Genomic DNA, 27,642 nt, shown 5'->3' on the forward strand with positions numbered 1-27,642 from the left:
TAGTGGTGCCAAATATAAGCTGGTAGAGGTAAGGGGTTATTTAATTTATAAAAATTTATAATAATATAATATTTTCACCGTGTAAGCTAAATGCAGTGCGAATGAACCCTTGCCTCAGTATCTAGTATCTCGGCATCTCAATGTCCCAGTATCATCGTCATTCCAGCTCCACAAGTCAGCGCCTAATGATCCCTGGCCAAGAGATTGGATGGCAAGCCGGGAAACCAGGGAAGGGACTTCCCCGATAGAAAAGTGCCGGGTGGATGGATAATGTTTGTGTCTCCCATTTGATTAGATTGTTGCGGTCTAAGGAAGGCAAGTGAAAAGTTTCGGGGGAAGGTGACCAGCCATCAAGTAACGTAAGTTGTTTCGTCATTACCAAAAAGTACCAGAATTTGCTTGGCAAAATCTATAAGCATAAGTTAAATTAATAAAGAGTTGTAGGGAAAATATTATATATTTTCTATGTTACACCTTTAATTTCTAAGGCTATATTTTAATTGAGAATCCACATTCCCTCCTAACAAAGTTCAAAGGCCGGAAGATGAGGGATTGGGTGGGTGTTGAAATGCCCAAGCAAATGCCCTGTGATTTGATTGAATTTTTGTGGTCTCAAGTCCCGTCTCGAGATGAGTGGATTCTCCTCAAGTCAGCGAGAGATTTCCCAGCCATTTTCCCCCCTCTCCCCAGCGATTTTCCCGCCTTTCCTTCGATCCACTCCCTCTTTGTTCTTACGTTTTAATTAAAAAGTGTCGCTTAGTGCGACTGTCCATTTGACTGATGGGTGGGGATATAGTATATAGGGTGGCTGGGTGGTTCGCTGGTTCAGTTGGTGGGGCGTTTCAGCAATTAAGCCGCCGTGTTGCACGCTGGCGCCCCCTGTCGCTTGGCTTAATGAAAACGATTATCGACTCGGGGCGAGGGGAATGGGAACGGAGCGGAGAATGGAGAATGGGATTCGGCAATCGGATAGATGGAAATAGGAGTGGCACGACTGGATCTGGAACTGGATCCGGAGGGTTAGGAGACGGACCCTGACTGGCTACAAACTTATTGCTTTACAAATTCTTTAATAAATTAAATGTCCTGGCAGCTCGGATACCCGGGATAGCAGGGATAGGGATGAAGAGTAAAGAGTTTGGAGTGGAAAGACCTTCCCCGAAATCTAGCAGGCCCTCATCAATGCCATTGACTGCTGGCCAAGTGAATTTCCATCGCTTGAGTGAACTCCATCATCGGTTATGTACCGGAGCAATCGGACAGCGGATGGAATCGGTGGATGTCCAACTGATGGATGGCTCGGTCATTGAGTAATAGGTATAGGTACTCGTATCTATATATGAAGTTGGGTGGGCAAATGAAGCTAGGAATTAAATTAAATCTAATTTGTCCTTGACTGTTTGCGGGCAGCTCTCTTGTCAAAATGTCTGCAGATATTTTACTGGTTTGTATTTTCCGAAATGGAAATATTATTTATTTAAAAAAATAATTATTTATTTTCTCAGTGTACAGACCGCTTTTAAGATTGATTTCCCTTTGAAACAAAACTCCGGCTAACTGGAACTGGCCAAGAACATTTGGCAGTTTGTCATTTTCATTAGGGCCGAGGCAACAACTTAATAAGCCGCCTTTTGTGCTTCCAATCCTCCCAATTTTCGTTATTTTCCCGCTTCCCCTGTCTCTTTATCAACTCCTTTTGCAGTGCAAACGCAGAAGGGTTAGAAAACGCCTTAAAAAACCTCAACTTCAGGGTTACCATTAATACAATCTCCTAAAAAAAAATAATAGAAAATATAAGAATATTAGTGTAATTTTTGTAATAATCCTCAAGGGTTTATATTACTATATGTATATTTATTAAAAATTCTTCAAAATAATCATATATTACTGCCCGGAAAACCCTTGCTACCCAGCAGGAAAAACTGGAGTCGGGGAAAAGAAAATGGAAATTAAAACGAGCCACTCAATTACGCAAATTAAAACGAGAATGTAGGCGGCGCTAGGGCAAACAAAACCGAACCGAACAACACAAAACAAAAACAGAATGTGAAAAGGCATAAAGTATCTTAAAAGAGGAATGCGAACAGCGTCCTTTTCCCATTTCTTTTTTCACCCGCCGTGTTTTCCCTGTTTTTCCATGTCAACGTTTGTTTTTTTCTCGTTTTTTGTCTTGTTTTTACGAAATAATAAAGTTCGCCGGGGTCGCCGTCATAAAATGCGCCAATTGACGCGGGTCAACTCCAGGAGAACCCTTTCCCGAGACCCATTTACATCCCCCCTTTCGAGATCCTGAGTTCCTGAGTTCCTGCGACCCGTGGCATGCTGAGGGCCAATAAAATCAAATTAAAAGGCGCCAAAGTGTCACGATTATGAGACTTAAGCGAAATCAATTAAAAGCAAAAAAGCTGGGGCAAAAAAAGGGAGGCGAGAAATGAAAACGAGCAAGTTGAGGGCAAAAGTGAAGAAGGAAAAGTGGCACAAGTGGGTGGTTTTTCTTTCTTTTTTTTTTTTGGTGGTGGGGGTGTTGCGATGGAGACGTTGTCCATGTGTCAAAGTGGCTCCAAGCCCCCATTCCCTTCACGACTGACTGACGTTTTTGGGAGCGCCCATGCAAATTACAAGGGATAACAAATAGTTGTTTTTTCTCCGCGCTCAGAACAAAACGAAAAAAGAAGGACCATATTCACGACAGGACAGGACAGGGAATGGGAGGACAGGCCATGGAACTGGGCTGGGCAGCAAAAGTCAAGGAAAATGGGGCAAGTCAGTCGGGGGACTGAGGAATAGATATACTTAGGAGCCACCCATCAAGTCGGGCGAAACGAGATAGGATTGTCCGTCCACCAAGAAGCCATCGAATAGTTCCGAAAAAATGCGGAAGGATATGTTAAAACATTTTCATAGCCCACAGAGGAGTGGGCTCTTACAAGATCACACATAATATTAAACGAAAGTTGTTTTTCTTTAGTGAATATAAATCGCTACAGATCAAAAGCCTTTTTTGTGAGCTTAGTTTCAGATGTTTAAATACCAAATTGATAGGAAATAATAAAGTAAGTTTAGTTTTTATATCCAAAAGGTATCTTCCTTGTTTATCCATGATTTAAATAAACATATAATTGGACCATTTAATCACAAGTTTTTGGACTGACCAGTTTTTTTAGTAAGTACTCCATCTGCTTAAAAGATAGCCCAAGGTCTTTTTATCAATGGATTGACATTCAAGCCAAGAATCATTAATTTTTACCAACTTGCGCAAAAAAGGTGAAGTAAAAAATATGGGTGTTTTTGTCTGAAATCCTACACCTATTTTTGAACCAAAAAATAGGTATTTTGGCAATCATTTTGCGAATTGAAGTCGGAATAAGGAATGCCATACCTCGTTAAGCTCGTAATTTAATTTCCAATCGACTGGCATTGAAACCTGGAAACTTTAATTTTTGACCAGTTTTCGCAAAAATAGATGATGTAACCCCTTATGAAATTTGCAAAAATGGCTCAAAAAATAAATTTTTCCAAAAATGACGGAAATCGTTAGCCCAGGCTGTTAGCTGATCAAAACAGTCGGTCTTTCGGCTGTGCGCCTCGTTGTTACCAAGTTACGATTAAAAAACCGACAAAAATATGTGCGTTTTTGTCTGAAATCCTACTACCTATTTTTTAACCAAAAAACAAGGTATTTTGGCAATCATCTTGCGAATTAAGGTCGGAAGAGGGAATGCCATACCTCGTTGAGCTCGTAATTTAATTTCCAATCGATTGGCATTAAAACCTGGAAACTTTATATTTTGACCAATTTTCGCAAAAATAGATGATGTAACCCCTTATGAAAAATGCGAAAATTGCTCAAAAAATTAATTTTCCCAAAAGTTATGGGGATCGTTAGCCTAGGTTGTTAGCTGCTCCAGACAGTCGGTCTTTCAGTTGTGCGCTTCGTTTTTATAAAGTTATGATTGAAAAACCGACAAAAATATGGGTGTTTATACCTATAACTTAGTTGTATAGTTGTATAAGTATACTAGCCTACTCTTGTATCTCTATATTCCTCGCACTCCCCTTAGCTGAGTAAGGGGTATTTGATAGTCGATGGCATCGACTATAGTGTTCTCTCTTGTTTGTTGTACAACGTTCACATTTTAATTTCTTGGTATAATAAGTACTCGAAGCCGAAACCCTCAATGGAATATGCTATCCTCAGCAGTTTCGCTTCATCGTGCCCATTGGAATAACTGCTTTGCATGTGCAACTTCAAACGAATCTTGAAAATACGCGTATAGAAAGGAATTACCCGTACACCTTAAAAAAAATATTGATTCCTTAAAGTTATTGGCCTTAAATAAATCATTAAGGTCAATTTTTCCTATTTTTATGTGGCAAAAAACTGTATTTAAGGCGATGTAGTACATGTTTCCTTAAATCTAGGAACTATTATTTTTTTCTGAGTGGAGTCCTCCAATTACAGATGCCCCCCGCACTTTCAGAGTCTCTTGAGGGACGCCCCTTTGGAGTTGACTTAACATTAAGTATACGCCCCGTATTACGCTCATTTGAGGTGGGGAAAATAAATGGGGAACCGCTTCAAAGGCAACGGAACGGGAAGTCGTCGGCCAGCTTCCTCTCGTTCATTTCTCATTTTCCATTTTTCAGTTTCAGTTTCGATTTTCCTTTATTATTTTGTTTTCCTCAACAGGCGGCAGTTGCTTTCACTCGTACAAAGAAATATTAATTTAAGAAAAGATTTTCAGGCAGCTTGTTTTTTAATAACCCGCCGCAACAATGGCGGCTGCACTGGGTGGATGTTGTTGTGTATGTAAAATTAATAAAAGTTTAAATTGTTGTTAAGGGGGATCAGGGGTATGGGGGAGGGGACATTGGCCATGGGGAAAGTCCGGGGAGGGGGTGCAGGATGCGGATGCGGATGCGAATGCGGATGCCTTGACAGCAGCGTCTCCGAAGTCAGTCTCTGGAATGTTTAATGGCCGCATTTCGTTTCATTAAAAATGTATGCGGCCTTAAAAGCTTTCGTCGTTGTTCCCCTTCCTGTTGTTATTGTTATATTTTGTTATTTTGTTAGCACTGCTTTGTTGTCAGTTCGAAGGGGCGGTTGCTCCTGATGGGGGCGTGGCAGGATCCCGGCGAAGCGATTCCTCCTTTGCAGTGAGGAAAACAAAATTGTCAGAAGCTGACAAGGCCACATGAACCATAAACGTAGCAGTCAGCTTTTGCGAGCATAAGGTACACAGAAAAAAATCATATTTAACAAAAATTTATTTGCCTTACACACAACTATAACACAAAGGTACACAGAAAAAATTAAGATGTTTTAAAAAATGTAAGTTAGTTTAACAATAATTTGTAATAAATATTAAATTAACAATTTCCAGCACTTTGTTGTCTCTCTGTGCATCCAAAGCCCAAGCGGATAGTTTAGCCTTTTTTCCAGTACCATTGGAATTTATTGTTTGGATACTTGAGCTAGCCATTAATCTATTTTTATTTATTTCTACTTATGCGCGACCACCCACCCAAAAAAAGAGAGTGAGAGTGGGGGAAAATCGTGCAGGAAATTATAAGCAATTGAAATAAATCAAAGTCCAAATGGCAAATAAAAAATGTTTTATATAGAAATGTCCACAAATAAAAGAGGAAAAAAAGACCCACGAAAAGTGGTCCATTCTGAAGTGGGAGTCATAAAGGGGGATTTGAAGGAACATCAAGGTCAATATTGTTTTAGCTTTTGGGCTTAATGCTGCTTATGACATTCTGTGATAAGTTCTTATATGTATGTAGTACCTCGATAGTAGGATAACAAGATGTCAATAAAATTAATTAAAATTAGGTTAACCCCTTCTCCTCAATTATGGAAACTATAAAGATATTTGTAGTTGAATCAATTGTGATTATTATTTCTATCCTATTATTACCTAACAGACAGATTTTGAACGTTTTCTTTTCACGAAACAATTAAATTAATTTATGGTTCGTTTTAAATTTGTATCACTCAAGTTCTTAAATGGTTCAGCATTTAAAACGTGTAAGTACGGGCTATTTGCCGTTGGGCTATTTGTTAATGTGAAGTGATATATATCTGAAATGTGTCCTTGGTTCCGTCCCATTTTTTAGCTATCTCCATCTGCAGCATCTTCATCTCAAGCTGGGCATTCCTTTCGTTCTTTTCAAGTGGCGACATACACAATTTATATTGCCATTCGCCCACATTTATTGCGGCAATAATTCATTTAATTTTCCCTGATTTACTTTGTCAAATGTGGACGGAGTTGATGTCCCTTTTTCCTGTTTCTATTCCTATTTCTATTTCTATTCCGATCCTGATTCCTATTCCCATAGTATTCCCGTTGGCCATGTGAAGTTCTATCGCGCATCATTGGAGACCACTTGTTAAGCGGGGATTTCGTTGTTCTCCCGAAGTTCTGCGTTTCGATACCCTGTAAGTAAATGCTTTTCTTTCTTGTAACCTCTTTTAAATTAGGAAATTTACCATCTGATAAAAAAAAGGAAACATTATCACATGAAATGTTCTTAAACGAACTTAAACTAAATAAATAATTCGATCAAACCTATTTCGTAGCTGTATTGAAAATGTTTTTCATTACACTCTCAAAAAAATGTTTGCAATTTTTGCAATAGTTTATTTTATAAAAAAATATTTTTACTTATCAAAATTCCAACCCTAAACTCGTGTTAGCTTTAAACGTATATATTATATGATACAAAGAATTTACTTAATTAAAAAAAATCTTTTTGAGGATATGTTCTCTTTATTTATAGACTAACTAACTTCTAACGTTTTTAAGATAAGTTTCTAGTATACAAGGCGCATACTTTTTTGAGTGCAGGGTATCACAAGCTTCGGACTCTGATATGGGATATTCTTTTCTGTTTTTTTCCCCCTAACTATCCAACCCAAGGGGGTGGTGGTTGTGTAATTTATGCCACGTTTGCCACTTTTGTCATTTGGCCCGGCTCCATTCCGTTCCATTTCGTACTCCCCATGTTTGTTTTCCCCTTTGGGGTTCGTTTCAGTTTCAGTTCGCTTCGGGTTTTGTTTGTCTGCCTTTGTTTTATTGACACTTTTGATCTTTTCCAATGCATGTACGATTCATTTATTATGTATAAGAGTGGGTGTGTGCGTTACGAGGGGGTGGGGCGTGGATGTGGGTGTCCTTGTGCACACTGATTGATACATAGGCCCGGAACAGGACCACGCCCACCTCAAGCGCCCGTAATTTGTTGACAAATGAGTTACAATAATGTCACATTATCAGTTCATCACAATAAAATTATACGCCCAAGGACATTTCCCGAAAGCCCACCTCCCAGGAGCCAAGGGATCCTGTTGGGCATCCTTTGGTCACTCGGCCATAACAATTGCCTGCAGTGAGAGAAAATCATGGTAGCTGGCAGTAATTTGGTTCTTAGAGATATATACAGTTGTAACAATATTTGTTACCAAATTATCTTAAAACATTTTCTACAGATTAAGGCACTTTATTCTACAAAGAAACTGGAAATGTTGAATTAGCCATATCCCAAGGAAATAATATTAATATTAATTTTAAAAATAATAATATTTAATATAAATGTTGAAGTAGCAATTTCTCAATGAAATAATATTAATATTAATTTTAAAAATAATAATATTTAATATATAAGATTTGACTGTTTAAAATTTTTAATAATGGAAGTATCTCTGGATTAAAGCCATCGACAAACTTACTGGATTTATTATAAATAGTCATGGCAGGCTACCCAAAAAATTCGTTTATCCGTTTAAGATTTTATAAGTCTGCATATTTAATGAAAAAATAAATGGTGCTATTAATTAACCTGAAGAGCTGAAGGCCTATAGCTGCTATAGCTCATGCCCATTGTTAGCACTTAGTTTATAATTACTTGTTAGCATTATATAAATAAATAAATAAATAAATGGTGCTATTACAGTTAGTGGAATCTAAAGATAGTGTCATTTGGCCTTTGCGAAATAAAACCCTTGTATTAGTATCATATAACAAAAAAATTTAGATAAACTTTAAATTATTATCCCTTATATTTTCTCTCAGTGCTGCTTAATTGGCTCAGGCCGAGTTTATGGCATCGCCTGCCCTGCGGCCGGGGCTACTTAAGTGCCTCCGCATCGGCATCGACCTCGGCATCGGCGGCATCCACAACAATCAGAACGGAGGAGCTGGGAAACCTGTTAATCATCGGGGGCTGGGCTGCTGCAGATCTCGGATGGAATGGGAAAGCAATGCTTTCGCTTGTCATGGAGCGCATTAGGCCCAGATAAATGACCAGCAGGAAATGGCAATTCCGAACTCGCACAAATTCAAATGATGTGCCAAAAGATTTGGCAGCTTGTCAGGCTCGATTCTAAGCCCCCCCCTTCTGTACCATATATATGTATATAGCGAGAGGGAGGGTAACCTTATCATGACATAGGAGAAAGGCCCAAGGAGCTGCCGAGCCAACTGTACCCGGGAGCCAAAGTCATTTGACAAATGCCGATTGACAGGAATCGAAGACGGGGCTGCAGAACAACAAACAAAGCATCGCCCAGCGGAGACAGCAAAAAATTCATTTCTGATTGCCAAATGAACGAATGACGAATGACTGATACCGAGTCTGAACCGAAGGAGGGCTTCGACTTGGATTTGGATTTGGATAAGTAATGGGGCCGACAGTCGAGCAGGAGTTTGTCAATGTGATAAATGCCATTTTAAGTCCCGAATAATGATTTGCAATCGGGATACCGCAGGTTACCATAAATTTTTTAGATAAAATCATTTTTTTTAAATACTTCTATATATACAATTGGTTGGCCCAACGTCTTTGGTCATATTTCTTTAATGCTAAATGCTCATGTCCAAGAAAATGTTTATGATCTTAACTTGATCCCATATCGAGGGGCTACTCGGGTTGCCACAAGTGTTTCCCCCTCCCAAAAACTACCGATCAGCGTGTACTCTATATAAAACATCTCGGCTCGGTTCCGTTGACGCGGCAATTTGACACAAACAGAGGGGCCTTTCTACGAACCCTTCTCGCACTTCAATGTTTACATATTTTTGTACATATGTAAGTAGTTGTTCCTACGCGTTTCCTTGTACATAAGTGCGGCCTCCGAGCGCCATGGGTTTCTTGAAATAATTCTGTTGGATTAAGCTTCATTTAGTATCCGGCACTCCAGCGAGTCAGTTTGATTTTAGTTCTTCAATGATTCCTAAAACCTTAATTAATCCCAAGCTTGGCTGATCTAGTACCTACTATCAGATCGCTGTAAAATATTTAATTTAACAAAGTGAGTGTAAGAAATAAGAAGTGCTCAAAGTGAAACTAAAGAAATATAGCACCGAAAATATTCGATCCCCAAAATAAATAACATTCCAGTCTTATATATACAATAGTATTTTTGCAGGTTTCGCAAACGTAACGAAAGGAAGCATAAGGAGATTCACATATTATAATATTTTCGGAAGAAGTCCCTAAGCTCAAATGGAAGGCCCAAAGACACCAGACAGTGAAAATCCCATGGACATCCCCAAAGTACAAGTAGAAATCGATATACCAGAAATGGTTCAGCTATTGCCGACATTTGATGGCGATCAGTATGCACTGTCGGATTTTATTGGAAGCGTAGAAGATATGGTGCTGGACATTGTTAAAAACGTCTATAAGGCTGAGTGTCCAGTTTTTATAATGAGAGCTATTCGACGGAAGATCATAGGAGAAGCCAATAACGTGCTAATTAGGGAACGAACAAAGTTGAATTGGAACGAGATCAAGGAAACATTGATAGACAATTTCGCAGACCCCAGAAATATGGACAATCTGATGGACGACCTACGAGAAATTCCTTACTTTGGGCTCTCAATCAACCATTTATATGTGGAGATATCAAAAATAAGATGTGCCTGTTTCGATATTTTGGAACGAAATGTTGATGATCTAAAAATGAGAAATAATCAGGAACTTGTGTATGAGAAAAGGTTTGTGGATGTATTTGTAGCGGGTCTGCGGGGACCTCTTCAGCTTTTGGTCGTGCGCAAGAACCCGAAGACTCTCAGGGAGGCCAAGAAATATGCAATGCAGTTAACAGATGATTTTCATAGGGAAAGAAACGGTCAGGTAAATTACAACAACAGGAAAAACTACCCAAACAAGAACATTATGTTCTATAATCAAAACCCTAGATATCAGAATGGTAGAAATATGTACAGGGGACCAAATCAAACGTAATATGATAAAACAAAAAGAAATGTGTTTTCAAAATGTTAAGCAACAAAAGTAAATAAAATATTTTTCACTCTAGCGCGTCACATCTACATATATACACATTAAAAATAAATAAATATTTTTATAAATAGGTCTTATGGCTACTAGGCCTTATTTTGGAACCACCAATTCGGTCTTCTTAATTTAAATTAAATTTGAAAATTCGCCTTTTATATTTACAACAGTTATTAGTTAAGTTTACTTCTAAAAATAAAATACATGTATATTTTATATAAATTATAATATAATAACATTACATTTAATTTAGATATAGAAACGCTCCAGCGGAAACCAACCAACTGCCATCTTATAACCAAACTCCCAATACTTTGGTTTATATATAATATCATTAAATACAGTCATAGTAAATACTGTGAAGTTTATAAAGCTTACGTTAAATACCTTTAGGAAACATATATATATACATACCTTTTAAAATTTTATATATTTTTTATATTTTTCATGGTTTTATATATTGTATATGTACTGTTAAAATAAATTTATATTAAAATAAAAAATGTTCCTCTACAATTTCTTTGGTTCTAGGAGTACTTTCGCTTTCTTCTTGTAGATTGCAGGACGAGAAAATCGAAATCAAACCAAGAGCAATATAAATGGCATCCACAGATACAGATAGATAAAGTATATCCTTTTTAAGGCGTGTGACAGGCGTCGCCGGCAATTCCCCCGAATTTCATTCACTTTTTACACATTTTTAATAAGTTCCAGGGCTCGGGGCTGCTGGAGCTTCTGGGACCTGGTCAGCCATGGATATGACCCGGTACAGCCCCTTTCCACGCCCCTGGGGACGGCTTCCTTCCGCTACACAATGCACGGAATTCGCCGTTGACCATCATTCATCATTAAATTGTTTCGCTAACTGTTTTCAACAATATTTTTTGGTGTACGTGTGCTGACAAGCCGCTTCCTGTCAACCCCCCTCCACCGATCAGGGGCGTCGTTTTTGCTACGCTCCCGAAATTTGATGAATTTCTTTTTTATTCATTTCGTCCTCAGCCAGGAAACTTCTTTCTTTTCGCCTTTTCATTTTGTTTTATTTCAGTTTTTGCCGGCCCGCTTGTGTCTTACAACATTTTTCTAATCAGTCAGCGTCCACGTCCGCTTCAAATTTTTTTGTCCTCCTTCGATTTTCCTCTTATTGTATTTCATCTAAATTTTTTTTGTGTTGTGAGCGCCATTTTGATGCGGGCCACTGATTATGCCTACCAAAAAGGATGCTGGTGGGGCGGGAGGACCAGGAAGGAAACTGGAAATAATTCTAACGATGATAAATATACCCCTTCATAAAAATTCTCCAGATATAACCTGCGCCAGAGAAGCGGTTGAAAATAGACAGCCAACACGGTGTGGCAACGGTATACTATCTTGATCAATTTGTTTGTAATTTATTTAATATTTCTGTAGGATATACATAGAAGTTAACTAATGTCAGCCGCTATGAAGTTCTCTTTTTGTTAGATTTAAGTTAGTTCACTTTTGGCATTCATTAAATAAAGTATTTTTGCGAAAATTTGTCAAAAATTAAGGTTCCAGGTTTCAATGCCAATCGATTGGAAATTTAACAACGAGCTCAACGAGGTATGCCATTCCATTCCTTGTTCCGACTTAAATTCGCAAAAAGATTGCCCAAAAATACCTATTTTTTGGTTACAAAATTGGTAGAAACGGGTAAAAAAATTTGAAATTATATTGGAATCGATTATTATAACAAAATGTATCGGGAACTGAGGAGTAGATTCAGAGATCTGGCCTTTAAAGATAGGAAGACCACGATTTTTTATTGTGAATTCGATTGCTATCAAGTTCCTAAATTTAAGTACACATATTAGGGGCCGTCCATAAACCACGTGGACAAATTTTAAGCACTTTTTGGACGGCCCTTTATCGTTTGGTTTTTTTAGTCTTTGCGCTCGTTTATCTTATCGCTTTATAAATCTTATAACCAGTCGGATATGGTTTTATTTATAAGAATATTAATTGATAAAAATGCGCTGCTATATATAAGGCCTGCTGGTAGACAACTAAGTCAGTTATTTAGTTCTGCACGATGCTCGTGGGTTCCGTTTCTTCACTGACACTGGCAATCCTTTGGCTGACCTTATTTGGTGGGTCAAATGGCGAGTGTTGCACCGACAAGGCAAAGCTGCTCTTCACAATGAGTGAAGGAACCTGCGGGGAGCTGAATGCTATGAACTCTAGCCTTGGTTGTGAAGTTACCGTATGCGGCGATGGTAAGGCGATCGTCGGTACTTTTTGCGGAAAAGGACCATGGTGGCTGCCTCCATGGAGATTATGCCCAGACCTTCGTGAGCAGAAATGCTCTGTTTGGCATTCAGGTGATAAGCGCGCAGATGACAACCTCCCGTATTAATATTAATATGGGACAGGTTTCCGAATTGGTGATTTCGTTTATTGCTAAACGTTAACAAGAGAGAACGCCTTAGATAAGTGCTTTGACCATCAGATACCCGTTACTCAGCTAACCAACTTATAAAAATAAATACACCTTTGAGTAGAAGCGAAGAAACATCTATATATGTATACTTCATAGGGTCGAAAACGTTTCCTTCCACCTGTTACATACTATCCGACGAATCTAGTATACCCTTTACTCTACGAGTAACGGGTATAAACACCCATATTTTTGTCGGGTTTTCAATCGTGACTCGGTAAAAACGAGGCGCACAGCCGAAAGACCAAATGTCTTGAGCAGCTAACAACCTATGCTAACGATCCCCATCACATTTTTGGAAATTTATTTTTTGACCGATTTTCGCATTTTTCATAAGGGGTTACATCATCTATTTTTGCGAAAATTGGTCAAAAATTAAAGTTTCCAGGTTTCAATGCCAATCGATTGGAAATTTGCCAACAAGTTTAACGAGGTATGGCATTCCTTATTCCGACCTTAACTCGCAAGATGATTGCCAAAATACCTTTTTTTTTGGTTGAAAAATATGTAGTAGAATTTTGGACAAAAACACCCATATTTTTGTCGATTTTTCAATCGTAACTTGGTAAAAACGAGGCGCACAGCTGAAAGACTAACTGTCTTTAGCAGCTAACAACCTAGGCTAACGATTTCCATCATTTTAGGGAAAATTTATTTTTTGAGCAATTTTCGCATTTTTCATAAGGGGTTACATCATCTATTTCTTCGAAAATTGGTCAAAAATTAAAGTTTTCAGGTTTCAATGCCAATCGATTGGAAATTTAACAACGAGCTCCGACTTAAATTCGCAAAATGATTGCCCAAAAATACCAATTTTTTTGGTTAAAAAATTGGTAGTAACGGGTAAAAAAATTTGAAATGTATCGGGAACTGAGGAGTAGATTCAGAGATCTGGCCTTTTAAGATCGGAAGACCACGATTTTTTATTGTGAATTCGATTGTTATCAAGTTCTTAAATTTAAGTACACATATTATCGTTTGGTTTTATAGTACTTGCGCTCGTTTATCTTAGCGCTTCCGTATATAAAATTCTTTTATCAATATTTTGTGGGCCCCAATACAATTGAAATTCCGTTTTCACATTCAAATTAACCAAAAACCACATTTTCATTAGTTCTGAATAAATACACATCAAAGTTCTATTAATATTGGAATAGATTATAAAATTCGATCAAGAAAAACTTTATGTTCAAAACATTTTGCATGGCTGCGATTAGGGGCACGATTTAAGTTATCGTATGACTTATCACTTTACCATTTAGATTGCATTATCCCCCGCACAACGCGACTTCCCGGCCTTTTTGGTCCAGAAAACCAATCATCCGTCCAGGTCCATCCATTCGCTTTCGGCTATAATCCGTATATCTGGACCTGTATCTCGTTATGACGCCCTGTCGCGGGAAACGTCTCAAAGTTTTGGCCTGGCCTGGCCCACTGAATGGGTTCAAAAAGTGCCATAAAACACCCCGCTAAGCAGAACTTTCCGCTGGAGTCGGGGAGTGTGGCCAAAGTTGGCTTTATGCCGGTGGCATAATCAAGGATCAGCGGGCGAGGAGGATGGGGTGGAGGGGGCCAGAGGACCTGGAGGACTACGACTACGTGTCCACAAAGTGGCGCTGCGCATGGGATGTGGAAGCGGGCGAAAAGAAATGATAATAATGCTCGGGTCAAAACAATATAAATGCAAATGCAGCGGCGCCGGCAGAGCAGTCGACGTCGACTCAGCGCCTTTTACGGTCCTGCAACGCATTTTAATCAGTTGGCAGTGGGATTCCGGCTCCGATTCCGACTGCAGATCCCCCATCCTGCATTCCCCTTTTCTTTCCCAATCCCTGGCTGGCCTGTCCTGAATGCCAAGTGCCACGTCGGCGGGGGACAGTTTATGAGGATGGCGCAAGAGGCGCGAAAAGTTTACGCCTGCGGCTTGCAGGGGGCGTGGCAACGGGGCGGATGTGGCATGCACTCGGAAAAATAGTCACAGAGTTGTGCGGTTGTCATTTGAGGTGTTAACTCATTTCCTTGCAACATGGAGTTTTCCAGGATCCTAAGTCCTCAAATGGAGCTTTGATTGTCTTCATGTAACTAAAGCACAATTTTAAAAAAGATTATAATGTGTAATAAATAATGTTACGTTTTAAATATTCCTAATTATGTATTATTAATAACATTGTGTTACAGTACCTTTCACTGCTGGTTACTAAGAAATATTATTTATATAAATTTAAATATAACAGAGTCTTATATATATATTCTAAAACAAAGTGCTTGTATAAAAAATATTTGAGATATATATTTCAGGAATCGTAAAAACATTGAAAATTCCATTTTGTTAATCAAATCAAAACTGCACAGGAAAGCTAGTTTCAAAGTAAGTTTTATTTTAATCTTCTTTTTTCTTCCAGTGTTCTCCGGATGCGGAAGGCGTCCGGTTTGGCCAGCATCGACGGGACGGCTACTCGGGCCTTCCTCACCTGTTGCCTAGCCATAAATCATAACTCAATTGGGTGGGCGTGGCAGCGCCCCCACAGGCAGGAGGCAGTGTGCAACAACAGTGTGATTGCGAACATCCCAAGATTGCAGCAGCTTAAAAAGAGTTTTCAGTTTTCAGTTTTCAGTTCTCAGAGCCCCAGGTTCGTAAATCAATCGTTGGTGGGGATAATCCCAACTGATGCGATTAGTCGCAACCGGAGTTAATCGAGGGTAGCAGTATCGAGTGCCAAGTATCGGGTATCGAGTGTGCAGTATCGAGTATCGTGTATCGCAAAAGTGGGCCAACTTCATTATGCAATTATTGGCTGTGCGCTTTTCCCAAATCCGCTCGAGGGAAAAAATGCGTGGATGTGCTTTGCTCAAACGGCAGGGGAAACTCGCTTTTCTTATTAACTAATTAAGGCAGCTGCCAAGCCAGATGTTGCCACATTTTCCCCATTTTCCCCGGCATGTGTGTTGCCAATTTAACGCTCTGGCTTTGTCGTCGCTTTGTGTCTTCGCTGCTGCCCCTTTTTTTGCTCTTGTCTTGGAAAATTTGCATTTCCATTTGCCCGCAGCGGGCGCAAGTTGCAGTTGGAAAAGCGCTCCATGCCACACCGCTCCAATTTTAATGAATTGCCGAAAATCGCACAAATGCTAAACGAAAATTCAATTTGCAGATATAAAAACAAGCTGGAGAAAGGCCTAAATCGAGTGAGAAGAGTGGAAAATACCCTGGGGAAAATGAGGAAAATTTGGTAAATGTGTAAGTACTTTGAGGTCTTTGGAGATTATATATTTTTAATATTAGCTGTAATGCATTTCCTTAAGCCGATTATATCATTAAAGATTTTAATTACACTGGTTTTTAAGGCACACAACAAAATTACTGAGAAGCAAAGCAACTGACAGAGCCTGTTAAGGTGAATTTCAAATCTTATTTTTACCTACTGTTTATTAGGGACTTAAGTTATAAACTCTTAAAAATAAATAAAATAATGAACTTAAAATCATTAAAAGAGCTTAAATTTTACGTAAGATGATCTGCGAAATTACTGAGTAGGAAAACAACTGCGAGAGGCTTTTTTGCCGTAGTAACAATAAATAAATTGCACATTTGCGGACGTCGACGCCTTTGCAACTCTGCCAGCAAATTGCCGTTGATTGAATTTATGTGTGACAGGGGCGTGGAACGTGGGGGGGGGGGGGGGGGAGGGGGTCGCTCGGCAGAGGGCGTGGCACTCAAACACACATGCACACAGATACACAAAAGACTCTTACATGCTTCATTATTTCTGTGGCTAAATTAAAGGATAATAGATTTATATGCTTGCCTGGGCCCGAACAGAAATCCATAAGATACACACCCGGGCACGAGTATCTTGCAGATGCACAGGCAGACGGAGATGCAGATGCACACTGCAAACCAGGGTTGTCAGGCCTCAATGAAAAGCAGCCAAATAAAATTAATAGAAAAGAGATAAACCTGCTTCACAATGGGTTAGTATTTGTGTTTTTATTATAATACTTGTTGTACTTCATTTTCTTATTGGTTGAATTTATCTGTAAATGTTATTTATAAATATATAATTTTTGTTCTGTCTAGAAAAAAGACAAGACAGCATCACTGGCCCACACACAGCTTTGAAAGTAGAAGAATAATAACAAGTCAGGCCAAAGGCCGAGAGCATCTCGGGCTCTGCTGGGCCAACCCATGGTTCTGCCAAAGAATTTTAAATGAAAAATATTTGAAATATCAAAAATGTTTATGTTGATTTTCCCCCCTCCCTCCCCTCTTCTCTGTCATTCTGCCCCCGATTTTCCTCAGCTCAGTCAGGATTTTTCCTTTCACAACAAGTATGTTAAACCAGGCGAGACAAGTAGCGAAAACGATATGAAAGATCCGCTTAGTTATGAATTCTTTTTAACTATTATAATTGCAGCTGGCTAGGAGAGATACTTTTAAACATTTTTGGTTTAGTTTATAATAGATTATGAAAAGCAAGTACCTTAAACTAAAATCTTATGTATAAAGTGAGTGTGCAGTGGTTTTCATGCCTATGTTTATGCATATTTTGATTTGAATATTTCAAAGTAACAGAAACCGCAATACGTGACAAAAGCACACAAGCAACACGGGAAATCCTGGGAGAACATGAGGTGAACCAAGAGTTAAGAAGTCAACGTTTTACAACTTTCAAATTAAATGTATTATTTGTTTGGAAGGAAATACATAGCCCACCATTCGAAAATACCCATGTATATATTTATAATATGGAAAGTAAACAAAGTTGCTGGATGCTTAAATAATTGTTACACATTCTAGTGGCTGCCGGAAATTGATTGCAATTGCAGAATAAGTAGTTTGGAGTAGTTAGAACAATTTAGCATATTTTCCATAGCATACTTTTCAGCCTTGGCCGCACTTGTTTTGGAAAATGAGAAAAACCGCACTGCAATTTACCACAAATTCGGCCACATGGGTGTGGACCTGACCTCCCAAAGTCCTGCCCGAAATTCACTTGAACTCTCACTTAATTTTTGCTAATTTCTGCTGTTGTTGCCTTCGCCTGCCTTTCGGTCGTTAGGCAAATGATTAAGTAATTGCTGTGGCTCAAAAAAGGGGCGGGAATCGGTACTTGGGCTGGGCCTTGGGGTTAGGGGTCAGGGGTTAGGGGCCAGGGCTTGTTCTTGGGGACAGGGTCGCCGGCTCATGACCATCAGTGGCTCATTAGCTGGGCCCAAACACAGCAAGGAGGAAAAAAAATGGGAAAACGAAAGTGAAAAGGGGGTGGCAGCCTGCTCCAAATGAGAGGAGGAATTACGCGGAATGAAGCGGGGCAAATTGAGTGAAGAGGATCGCGGAATGGGGCGCGTGGTGGTTTTATTGCATAAATTAACTCGGCCAAACACAATTTTGCAATTATTCTGCAATTAATTATTAATGCGGCCGCTGTCCGAGAACCGCAGGGCGATCCATCCCGTTTGGGGGATGGGATTGAGAACCTGGCCACCGCCCTTTAAACGGACTTTAAGCCCCCTTCCACGGCATAATCGCACTCGAAGCCTTGTGGTCGAGTTGTCATCGGGCTCCTCGAATCTCCTTGTTGCCGTCTGTCACTTCATTACTGTCACATGATAACTGGAAATTGTTGAGTCCCGCCCTTGGCTTTAAGTGGCTTTCACCTTGACGCCCCCTCCCGCCCCGAAAACCCCCTCCACGCGTGGGTGGTTCCATAAAAAGGCGATACGGTCCGGCCACAGGGGAACTCATTACGACCAAGTCCGGCCAGCGAGTCGCATTTGTGGAGTGGGCAGGCGAGTGTTTGTGTCCATTTGGAGTACGTTTTATGAGGGTCCCCCGACCACCCCTCTCCCCAAAAGCACCCCGTGCAATTGTATTCGCATGTGTGGCAGGGTGTCGCCAATCGAAGGCCGGCCAAACTGGATACCCTGCTAAGAAACTAAAATATTATCAAATAAGTAAGGCAATTCCAGCAACGGTAAGATTTTGTGCAATTGAAAGACCTTATTAGGTCCTTTTTAAATTTATTTTATTCATATTCATTGTTCATTCATGGTGATAGGGATGTAAAGTGATAGATTCAGTATAAATTAATAAGTTAAATTTTGAATGAGTTATAGCAATCTTAGTTTTATGAAAGTATTGTATTTGTAGACAAAGAACATTTTAATATAATTTTAATGAGTAGTTATTACAGATCGGTAATGTTCTCAGAAGAATAGAGTACTCCTAAAAACTAGACTGTACAAAAAGTTAATAAATAACCTGCTATATAAATATATGTGTTGCAGTCCCAACTATAATAATTATAATAATGTATTCCTAACCTTAAAATGTGTTTCCAAATATTAAAAAAAACTCTATTAACTCGCAATATCTATCATTCAGGTTGAAAATTTTCAGGCCCCATCCCTTTCTTTTTTTTTTAGATCCAAATGGCCTAAACACAATTCTACCCCAGCCCAATAGTTTTACAGGGTATCAGAGAACAGCATCCGCATTCGCATCCGCAACTCCCAGACGCATTCTGGGTATTATTGGAAATCGTGCGCTTCGTTAGCGGCAAATATGTTGCAAAGTAGCCCCAGACAAGCACCTCATCCCAACCCATCCCCTCTCCCTTTTTTCAGATATTGACCAAGGAAAGGCAAGCGTTGAAAGCCTATTTCCCAGTGACTCGCCACCACTTTTCCTGTGGATGACAGTTTCTTGGGCTCCGGCCTCTAAGACATTCCCATTTTTTGCCCGGCCTTCGGATTCCGCCCCCCAAAACGGAATTTCCGCCTCCCAGACGACTCTTTGTGCTCATGTGCGTCTCTCGGTTTTGGCTTTGTTGCCTCGAAGCTTATCATTTATTGCTGCTGATTGCTTTGGCTGTCCAACCACCCATCGAACCCTCGACCTACCCCTGCCCTCCCCCACCCCCTTTTTTTATCAAGCAAACACCCACCCAACCACCCACCAAAGGACACCCTCCTTGGATTTTGCATATGCATATGGGTGGCAAGCGAAATGAAACGAGTGCAGGAAAAAAAGAAGAAAAAAGTGGCAATAAAGAAATTTAATTTAATTTCCAACTTTGAGATGTATGGAAAACCCAACTCGGAGCCCCCTTTTGTGAATGGAAATCGAAACGCATTTGTCAGCACTTCGCATTTAAACTTTCCGCCTTAAAGTGCAATTTTCAAACATTTTGCGGCGGATTAAACGAGTGATTGGGGGCGGTTAAACATTTACATATGTTTATAATTTTGCACATGGAACGGGGAACCATTTTGGGGGTCGGCTAAGGACATGTGTTGTGCGGGGGTTAAGGGGTGGGTGCTGGGAAGATATTATACCTTTCTAACTATTTAATCTGATATCATTTTAGGGTCTACTTATAACCTATACTTAATCTTAAGCAGTATGAAGTTAAAAAAATATTTTGATTAAATTAAAATTGAGAACTTACTTACAAAGAAAAATGAAGATATATAATAATCTCTATTTAAAAGGTGAGTGAGATATAGTGAGGTTTTCAATTTTGAAAATATTAATCACAAGTCGACTCTGGACGGAGTGTCATTTGAACTTCGAACGGCCTGAAGGGTTTCCCACTCACTTTCAGTTCCAGTTTTGTCGTCGACGGAGCATTGAGAATCCCTGTTTTGTGTCGCTTTAAGTTTTCGAGTATTTCTGCAGTTACTTTTTGATTGGTGAGTGAAAAACTTCTGTTTGGAGACCCCCACTTTTTCATTGCGGGCTCAAAAATTGTTTGCGATTTTTATCATTTTAAATGGACGAACAACAAAGATGGCAGGGTGAGCCGAAAAAAAAAAATGAAAAAAATTTGTGTGGCGCAGTCAAGTGGCGGCCATTTAATGCCCATTTTGCAGCCATCGTTGTTGCGATCTCAAAGGCGGATTTGCATTATAATTTATTGCACTGCCTGCATACGCTTTGTCCTCGTTTTTCCACCCAACCCCATTGCCATCCCGGTTTTTCCATTTTCCCTTCGCACTTTTTGCCTGGCTAATTTCGATGCCAGGGCGGTGATAAAAGAAGCATTTCTTTAAATGAGTTTTCCCCCCGAGGAAAACTTCCAGGCCAAAGGCGTTGAAAATCCACTGCTTAATCCTTGACGCCGCGAAAACATTTATAAATTATTAATTTCTGTTCTCCCGGCATCTTTAACCCTCTTTCTTTGGGGGCGGGGTTGGCTGGATTAGAGGCAGTTTATTCATATGTAGCCAAAAGAACAAAGAGCAGGCAGCTTAAACTGTCTCGTATTTTTATTAGTCCAAAATCCGCGTTACACAACTACCCAGCCACCCCTCCAACCGCCCACCCATTCCACCCACTTCACCCCAAAAACCATCCAAACGGTAACTGCGACACGTAGCTTATTAGCTGCGAAAACAAAACTTTCACCAGGACCCGTAAGCCGGGTTCGGGAAAAACGTTCCAAGTCGATAAAGTAGAGTTTTCAATAGCCAGAAATCCGGTGGAATCGCGTGACTAACTGAAATGAAACAAAGAGTAGGCTTAAATACCCTATAAAAATATACCATTTGGCCGCAAAATGGGGTTTACAATTTTTTTTTAAAATATAAATATATATTGTCATATACTGTCATGTCATATATTAAACAGTGTACTAGATCATTTATTAATTTCTTATCTAAGTGACATGTTGATAAAGGGTAAGGCCTTTTGAAAGTGCTATTATAAAATACCAAAAGCAAGCCATGTACCTACAATTTTAATTCGTTTTTCTAAATTTAAATAAATTAAGCAAAAAACTGTGGGGGTTGGGGTCTACAAACTTCACAAAGCCCATTGCATTGATTAAATGACATTCGATTCGATTGGTCTCCATGGCTCAAAAAAATAATGTATAATTAAGGCCTGGAGTTTTGGGCGACCGGTGGTCGATATTAGCGTGTCGATTTCAAAGATAATTTAATGAATATTCCAGCATTTGAGTTGGTATTCAGTCATAATTTGGGCTCCCCCTGCTCCTTATGTGCAAAAATCTGTGGCTGATTGGGTTTACGAACTGGCAAAGGAAAATTGTTTAATTATTTAGTAACCCAATGCTTAAAAGCTTAACAAGCAAAGGCCATGCTAATGATGGGCGTGGTAGCCTAGCGACGAGATGGAGGTCCTAACTCCGTCATAATTTGGCCAAAAATGTTGATGCCACCATTAAATCAGAGTCACAGAGTCGTTGTTCTGCTGACCACAGAAGCTTTCAGCCGGCTTCCCACTTTCCGCCACCACTTTTGCCCACAGAAGTGTCAATAAACGTGGCCAAGACGGTGGATCGAGGGGGCGCACAGAGGGCTGGGCAGGATCTGTCGCCCGGGGCCAGCTGGTGTCCTTAGCCCGGGCAAACAATAAAATATTCAAAGTTTATAATGTAAATTAACCCAAAGTTGCCTGATGTCCTGCCGCCGCCCGGCCTCATGAATACACAATACACATGTCCCCCGGAAATTGGGAGGTCACCCCTTTTGGCTCCCATAAGTTCTAATATTTCTCGGGTCCTTCTTGTAGGGGGTCTTCTAAGGATTTGCCCCGCCCATCCGCACTGTTTGGCTAATCAAATTTTATTGGCCCACTGAGTGCTGGGCGGGTGTGGAAAGTGGCTGGCTAAAATTGCACCGAGAAAATAACCGATACCAAACTATATTATAATGAGATCAATATGCAGGGCTTTGCTTTCGCTTCCACTTCAATGAAAGCTTTTTAATTTAATTAATACCATACTATGAAGGATATTTAGTTACAATTACTCATTTTGATATACTTGACTATATCCTATGATTGATCCCCGTCCTGTAAAAATGACCTCTGATCGCAGCCAGCTCCTTCTACTTCCATCTCCCATCTCCAGACTTGGGTGATGGGCTCCCTTGCTTAACTAGCCGCTTATTCATCAAAGCTCCCAAAGCCGAAAGCCGGGGAATGATGAATGCCCCCAGCAAATCGGATGAGATGCGAGCAAGTGGAAGCCAGGAGGCGGAGATGTAGATGGAAGTGGAGACTCCAGTGGTCACATCCCAGGGTCCAAGCTGAAGTGTTGTTGGGACATAAACATCTCCAGGCCCACATGAAATGTCATCTTTCATTAGATTAACGATTGTCCCAGTGGCGGGGAAGGCTGGGGCAAGCTGGCGAGGGGGGGGGGTCAGGGCGGCGTCCAGTGGCAAAGCTCTCTGCCCGAAATCAAATCTTCAACAATCTGTTCTGCCAAATGCCTCCGCACACACACAAATGGTCTGAAGGGGGCTGTGGGGATGATGGGGGTGCCCAGCATATGGCTCCCCGCAAAAAAGTGTCAAATGCGTGGGCACAGAGTCGGCGGCAGGCAGGAGTGAGGGGGGGCAAGGGAGTCCTCAGATAGAGAGGCCAAAACCAGCCTATGGCGCCAGGAACACCAAGCCAGGACTCGGGATCCAGGACGACTGTCAACTTGAGCCTGACAAAGTATTTGCGGCTTGCCAGTCATTTTTTGTGTTCTAGGGAGGGGGGCGGGATTGTGTGTGTGCACTGAGAGAAAATGCTAGCTTGTAAAATCAGTATTAACAGCAGTGAAAGTTGGTTATGAGAAATATTTGAATTTTTCTAAGATTTGCCTTTATTATTAAAAACAAAACATTACATTTAACAAAAATAGTTTACTTAACAATCTTAAGCTTTGATATTAATATCAAATTCTTTCTCATTAAATTAAACAGTTAAATATTACTTATATCGTGTCTAATATTAACCAACTTTTTAAATAAAATCATAAAAATAAATAAATATTACAACATATTGAGTAGTCTTCTTTAAAATGCACTATTTCTTTTTCGAGTGCACCCAGTTGTTGACTGACCAGCAAAGTTGGGAGCAGCGAAATTGCGAGTGGGGGTAGCGATGAAGAGTCAGCAGGAATAAAAGCAAATGAGGCTTGAACCAAATGCAAATTAATATGTGGTGCTGCAGGGCGGGATGCCCATCCCCATTGTCATCCCAAACTGACCTCTCCTCTCCTCTCCTTTTCAGGCACCAACCAGAACGACCATGTCCCTGGAACCCAAGAAGGAGATTCCCCTTACCGGAATGGATAAAAATGAAGTGTCCCCAAAAACGGAGGAGAGTCCGAATACGGTACCGATAAATGATATCATGCCCCAGAATGAAACTGATAATGCTCCCATGGAGGAAACCGCCCAGAAATCGGAGGAGGCTCCAAGTATTATGCAACAGAATGAAACTAACGATGTCCCCATGGAGGAAATCCATACGAATCCTATCCCTATAATTTATAATATACCTCCGAATGAAACTATTGATGCTCCCATGGAGGAAATCTGCCAGAAATCGGAGGGGGGTTCGAAGTCCGTCCCGAAAATGAATGTTATGACTCAGAATGAAATTATTGATGCTCCCATGGAGGAAATCGGCCAGATATCGGCGAAGGAGCCAAATCCTATCCCAATAATTCATAATATACCCCAGACTGAAACTAACGATGTTCCCACGGAGGAAGTCCCCCAGAAATGGGAGGAGGATATACCTCCGAATGAAACTTTTGATGCTTCCATGGAGGAAATCTGCCAAAAATCAGAGGGGGCTGCTATGACTCAGAATGAAATTATTGATGCTCCCATGAAGGAAATCGACCAGAAATCGGAGAATAAGCCGAATCCTATCCCAATAATTGATAATATACCCCAGACTGAAACTAATGATGTTTCCATGGAGGAAATCCCCCAGAAGTCAGAGGAAAACCCCCAGCAATCGGAGGAGAAGACTGTGACTGAAGTGAAGGGTACTACTTGTAAAGCCAAGCCGGCAGAGCAGGAGGCCTCTACCTCGTTTGTCATGGTGGAGGAGCCGAACACGATCATCGAGCTGGTTGATCTCTATGTGCCACCCGTTTCGCTGGTCCCCAGCAAGGTGATTTTCATGAACAACGACGCAACGCGTCCGTTCTTCTCGCCAGCAGTGCCCCAGGCACTGGTCAAGAACAACACCACTTTGCTGTACACCGAATCCACCGGCACCTCCGTGGAGACCCCGTCCTACTCCTCTTCCGTGGCTGGCGAAGCCGACAGGCCAGCGAAGGGCGGTCGTAGGCGTGGCCGGAAGCCTGCCACGCCCAAGCCCCGTCCCACCAAGCGTCGTCGTCGCGCGCTGTCGCCACCACCATTGCCCCCGCCCCCGAACTTCCTGGAGAACTGCATCAATCCGCTGGAGAATGAGATCTATCCCAAGGTCATCGTGCAGCCGGCTCACCAGCCATGGGTGCTGCCCAGGGATCTCAATGGCGGCAATCCGCCGAAGGTGGAGGTCAAGCCGCCCGTGGCCGTTCCGGTCAGCAGTGAGGTGTCCACTTCGACCACCCAGTCGCAGCCAGCGGTCAGCGAGAATCAGCTGCGCCAGAAGCTCCAGCTCTTCGGGCCGGATGTCCAGCTGTCGCAGCTGCGGGGTCACGACCCCGCACGCTACAAGGCCGTGCGTCAGGAGGCAAATGGCGACCAAAGTCAGCTGATTTTCACCGCCCAGCAGCTGGTCTCGTTCAGCCAAAACCACGGCAAGTTCATAGAGATGCTCTCGGCCCAGGGGAACCTGCCCACGCCCACGCCGGCCATGATTTCGCACTACTTCCCCGGTCCCGGGGGTCAACTGCTGGCCAGTCAGTACTTTGCCAGTCAGCAAAATGCTTTCAAGGCTCCCGATCCGATCTTCAAGGTGCCAACAAAGAGACCTCCGCAAGTCCCAGCCGCCGCCGCCTTGCGCGCCTTAAATCCCACATATTTGCGTGGCGGTCCCGGTCCTTCAAATGTCTTCCGTAAGGCAGCTGCCCCGAGTGCCCCGAGTGCCCCAACTGCCACATTTGCCCCAGCTGCCCCAGCTGCATCATCAGCTGCTCCTGAAGCTCAGGCCTCTAGTCCACCGGAATACAAAAAGCCGCCGTTCGTAATCACCCCGGTACTCGCTTTGCCCTCGATCCTCAAGCACAAGTCCCAGGAGAAGCTGCGCAACACTCTGCAGATCCAGCGGGCCAAGAAAGCAGCCGAGGAGCAGTCCAAATTGGCCCGGGCGAACCAGGACAAGGAAAACAAGGAGGAGGGCAAGGATAAGCAGGCCTAAAATCAAGGATAAACCACTATTTTAGACCCCACAAGGAAATCAAAAAAAAAAAACAGAAAAAATTGGTAAAGCCTATCTCATAAAATGTATGATAATTTAACACACCCCAAATACATATCAAATAAAAATAGCAATGCTAATTGGCTTTGATAAGCCCGCCAAACAAAATGGTTTGCTCTCGTGGTCTCGTGTAATCTTTTTGTCACTAATTGCCGACCGATGTCAATACTTCATTATTAACTCCGATAATTGGACCTCACTCGTTTGAAGACCATATCAAATAAATATAAACGGTAAGTATAAAAAGGAAATCAAATTAAATGCATATCCGTCACTCTGGAATTTCGGGTAATACATTCGCTGGCGTTTTGAGGAACTTTATAGCTTAAACGTTCAAAATATATTCTCACAACATAAGGCTTAGTTCACTATAACAACAGATAAATAAAGAGGCAAAAACTCAATTAAAATATTTTATGGCTTTCTTATAAGGAACTTCATTGCTCAAACGTACAGGGTACATAAAAAATTATATTTAGTGCTCAAGTAATATGGTTCTCCCTATGAACAACATATGAAATAATTAAAAAAATAAAAACAGCAAGAAAAGCCATATAAAAATGCGTCACTCTTGCTTAAATATTTTATTGCTTACGTATAGGGAAGTTCTTAGCTTAATCATACACAATACTAAAAAAAAAGGGTCACAGAAATGATTAAAAATTAAGGTGATAACAAATGAAACTGTTGTTTTTGATGGTTCGGATGGGGGGGGGGGAGGGTCTTCTGGAGGGAGTCTTGGGGAACTACATTAACTACTTCCCGCTTGCGGCGAACTTGTAAATTAACAACAAGCCGGAGTAGTTGGCTGGCCCTTAAGTGGCCCACAGTGGCCGAGTAGAAAGCACTGGTTCCTGTTCCGGGAACTGGCTAGTCGGCTGCCCTCCACTCCTCATCCGGGGGATCCCTGGGATATCCTGCTCCTTACTCCTCCGGCTTCTGGAATGCCTTGGCCTTCGGCATGGCCACCGGCAGGGAGCGGTCCACATAGGCGAAGTTGTCCACCACGCTGGAGGACAGGATGCCACCCATCACGAGCAGGGCTCCGGAGATGGCAATTTTGGACCACATGCTGGTTCTACTCCGGGAATCGGGGACACTACGAGTGGCTGAAGGATGCTAGCGGATGGAATGCGAAGCGAACGCGAGCTGAGCTGTTTGCACTATGCGCGGGACGCACGCCCTGCATGGGGCCTTATATACACCATAGTCTCTAAGTAGCACGCTCACTCCCAGAACCCAGAACGAAAAAAAACCAGAACCCGCGGGAAGCTTTGCCGCTGGATGTCCGATGTGCCGATGTGCCGATGTGCCGCCGGTCACGTCGGCCAGTCGCCTCCAGGTTCCACGGCAGGCAGAAATCGGAAAAGCTCCCAGAAAGTACCGCCGACCGATGCATTTCCTTTGCCCCTGCCACTGGTCCCATTATCGACTCATTAGATAAGCGCGATTCGCACTTCGAGGGCGAAAAGCTCTAGCATATGTGCGAGAGCTGCACTGCGAGAAAATCCAGCCGAAAACAGAACATTTTATAAAATTGGGAAGTAACCAAGTCAAGGTCTTCTGTATTTTTAAAGGAACTAGAAAAAGGGGATATCACTAATAGAGGTGCCCAAAAGTATGCAGCAAAAAAATATTCACATTTTGGAATGAATCCGGCGGAATTCCGAACTTGAAATAAATGATTGCCTAC

At 41.4% G+C, this 27,642-nt stretch overlaps 3 protein-coding genes across 4 annotated transcripts; 2 read left to right on the forward strand and 1 right to left on the reverse strand.

The window, feature by feature from the left end:
* Positions 1–9,216: 9,216 nt before the first annotated feature.
* LOC119557627 lies at positions 9,217–10,524 on the forward strand. 2 transcript variants are annotated; one of them, XM_037870455.1, is made up of 2 exons: positions 9,217–9,319; positions 9,426–10,524. In XM_037870455.1, the coding sequence occupies exon 2, from the start codon at positions 9,514–9,516 to the stop codon at positions 10,255–10,257; it is 744 nt and encodes a 247-aa protein (XP_037726383.1). In that variant the 5' UTR covers positions 9,217–9,319; positions 9,426–9,513; the 3' UTR covers positions 10,258–10,524. The 2 variants fall into 2 exon arrangements, with proteins under 2 accessions (XP_037726383.1, XP_037726384.1); XM_037870456.1 differs by having other exon boundaries at positions 9,227–9,319; positions 9,437–10,524.
* Positions 10,525–20,382: 9,858 nt separating this feature from the next.
* LOC119556940 lies at positions 20,383–25,985 on the forward strand. The gene is made up of 2 exons (XM_037869433.1): positions 20,383–20,458; positions 23,796–25,985. The coding sequence occupies exon 2, from the start codon at positions 23,814–23,816 to the stop codon at positions 25,887–25,889; it is 2,076 nt and encodes a 691-aa protein (XP_037725361.1). The 5' UTR covers positions 20,383–20,458; positions 23,796–23,813; the 3' UTR covers positions 25,890–25,985.
* A 487-nt stretch (positions 25,986–26,472) lies between these two features.
* On the reverse strand, positions 26,473–27,124 carry LOC119556561. Its single transcript, XM_037868855.1, has one exon. The coding sequence runs from the start codon at positions 27,018–27,020 to the stop codon at positions 26,874–26,876; it is 147 nt and encodes a 48-aa protein (XP_037724783.1). The 5' UTR covers positions 27,021–27,124; the 3' UTR covers positions 26,473–26,873.
* Positions 27,125–27,642: the final 518 nt, after the last annotated feature.

This window comes from Drosophila subpulchrella, chromosome X (assembly GCF_014743375.2).
Source record: "Drosophila subpulchrella strain 33 F10 #4 breed RU33 chromosome X, RU_Dsub_v1.1 Primary Assembly, whole genome shotgun sequence".
NCBI classification, from domain to species: domain Eukaryota; kingdom Metazoa; phylum Arthropoda; class Insecta; order Diptera; family Drosophilidae; genus Drosophila; species Drosophila subpulchrella.

Bases quoted from the DNA above. Each gene is read 5' to 3' on its own strand.
- LOC119557627 (XM_037870455.1), top strand. From the start codon at position 9,514: ATGGAAGGCCCAAAGACACCAGACAGTGAAAATCCCATGGACATCCCC.
- LOC119556940 (XM_037869433.1), top strand. From the start codon at position 23,814: ATGTCCCTGGAACCCAAGAAGGAGATTCCCCTTACCGGAATGGATAAA.
- LOC119556561 (XM_037868855.1), bottom strand. From the start codon at position 27,020: ATGTGGTCCAAAATTGCCATCTCCGGAGCCCTGCTCGTGATGGGTGGC.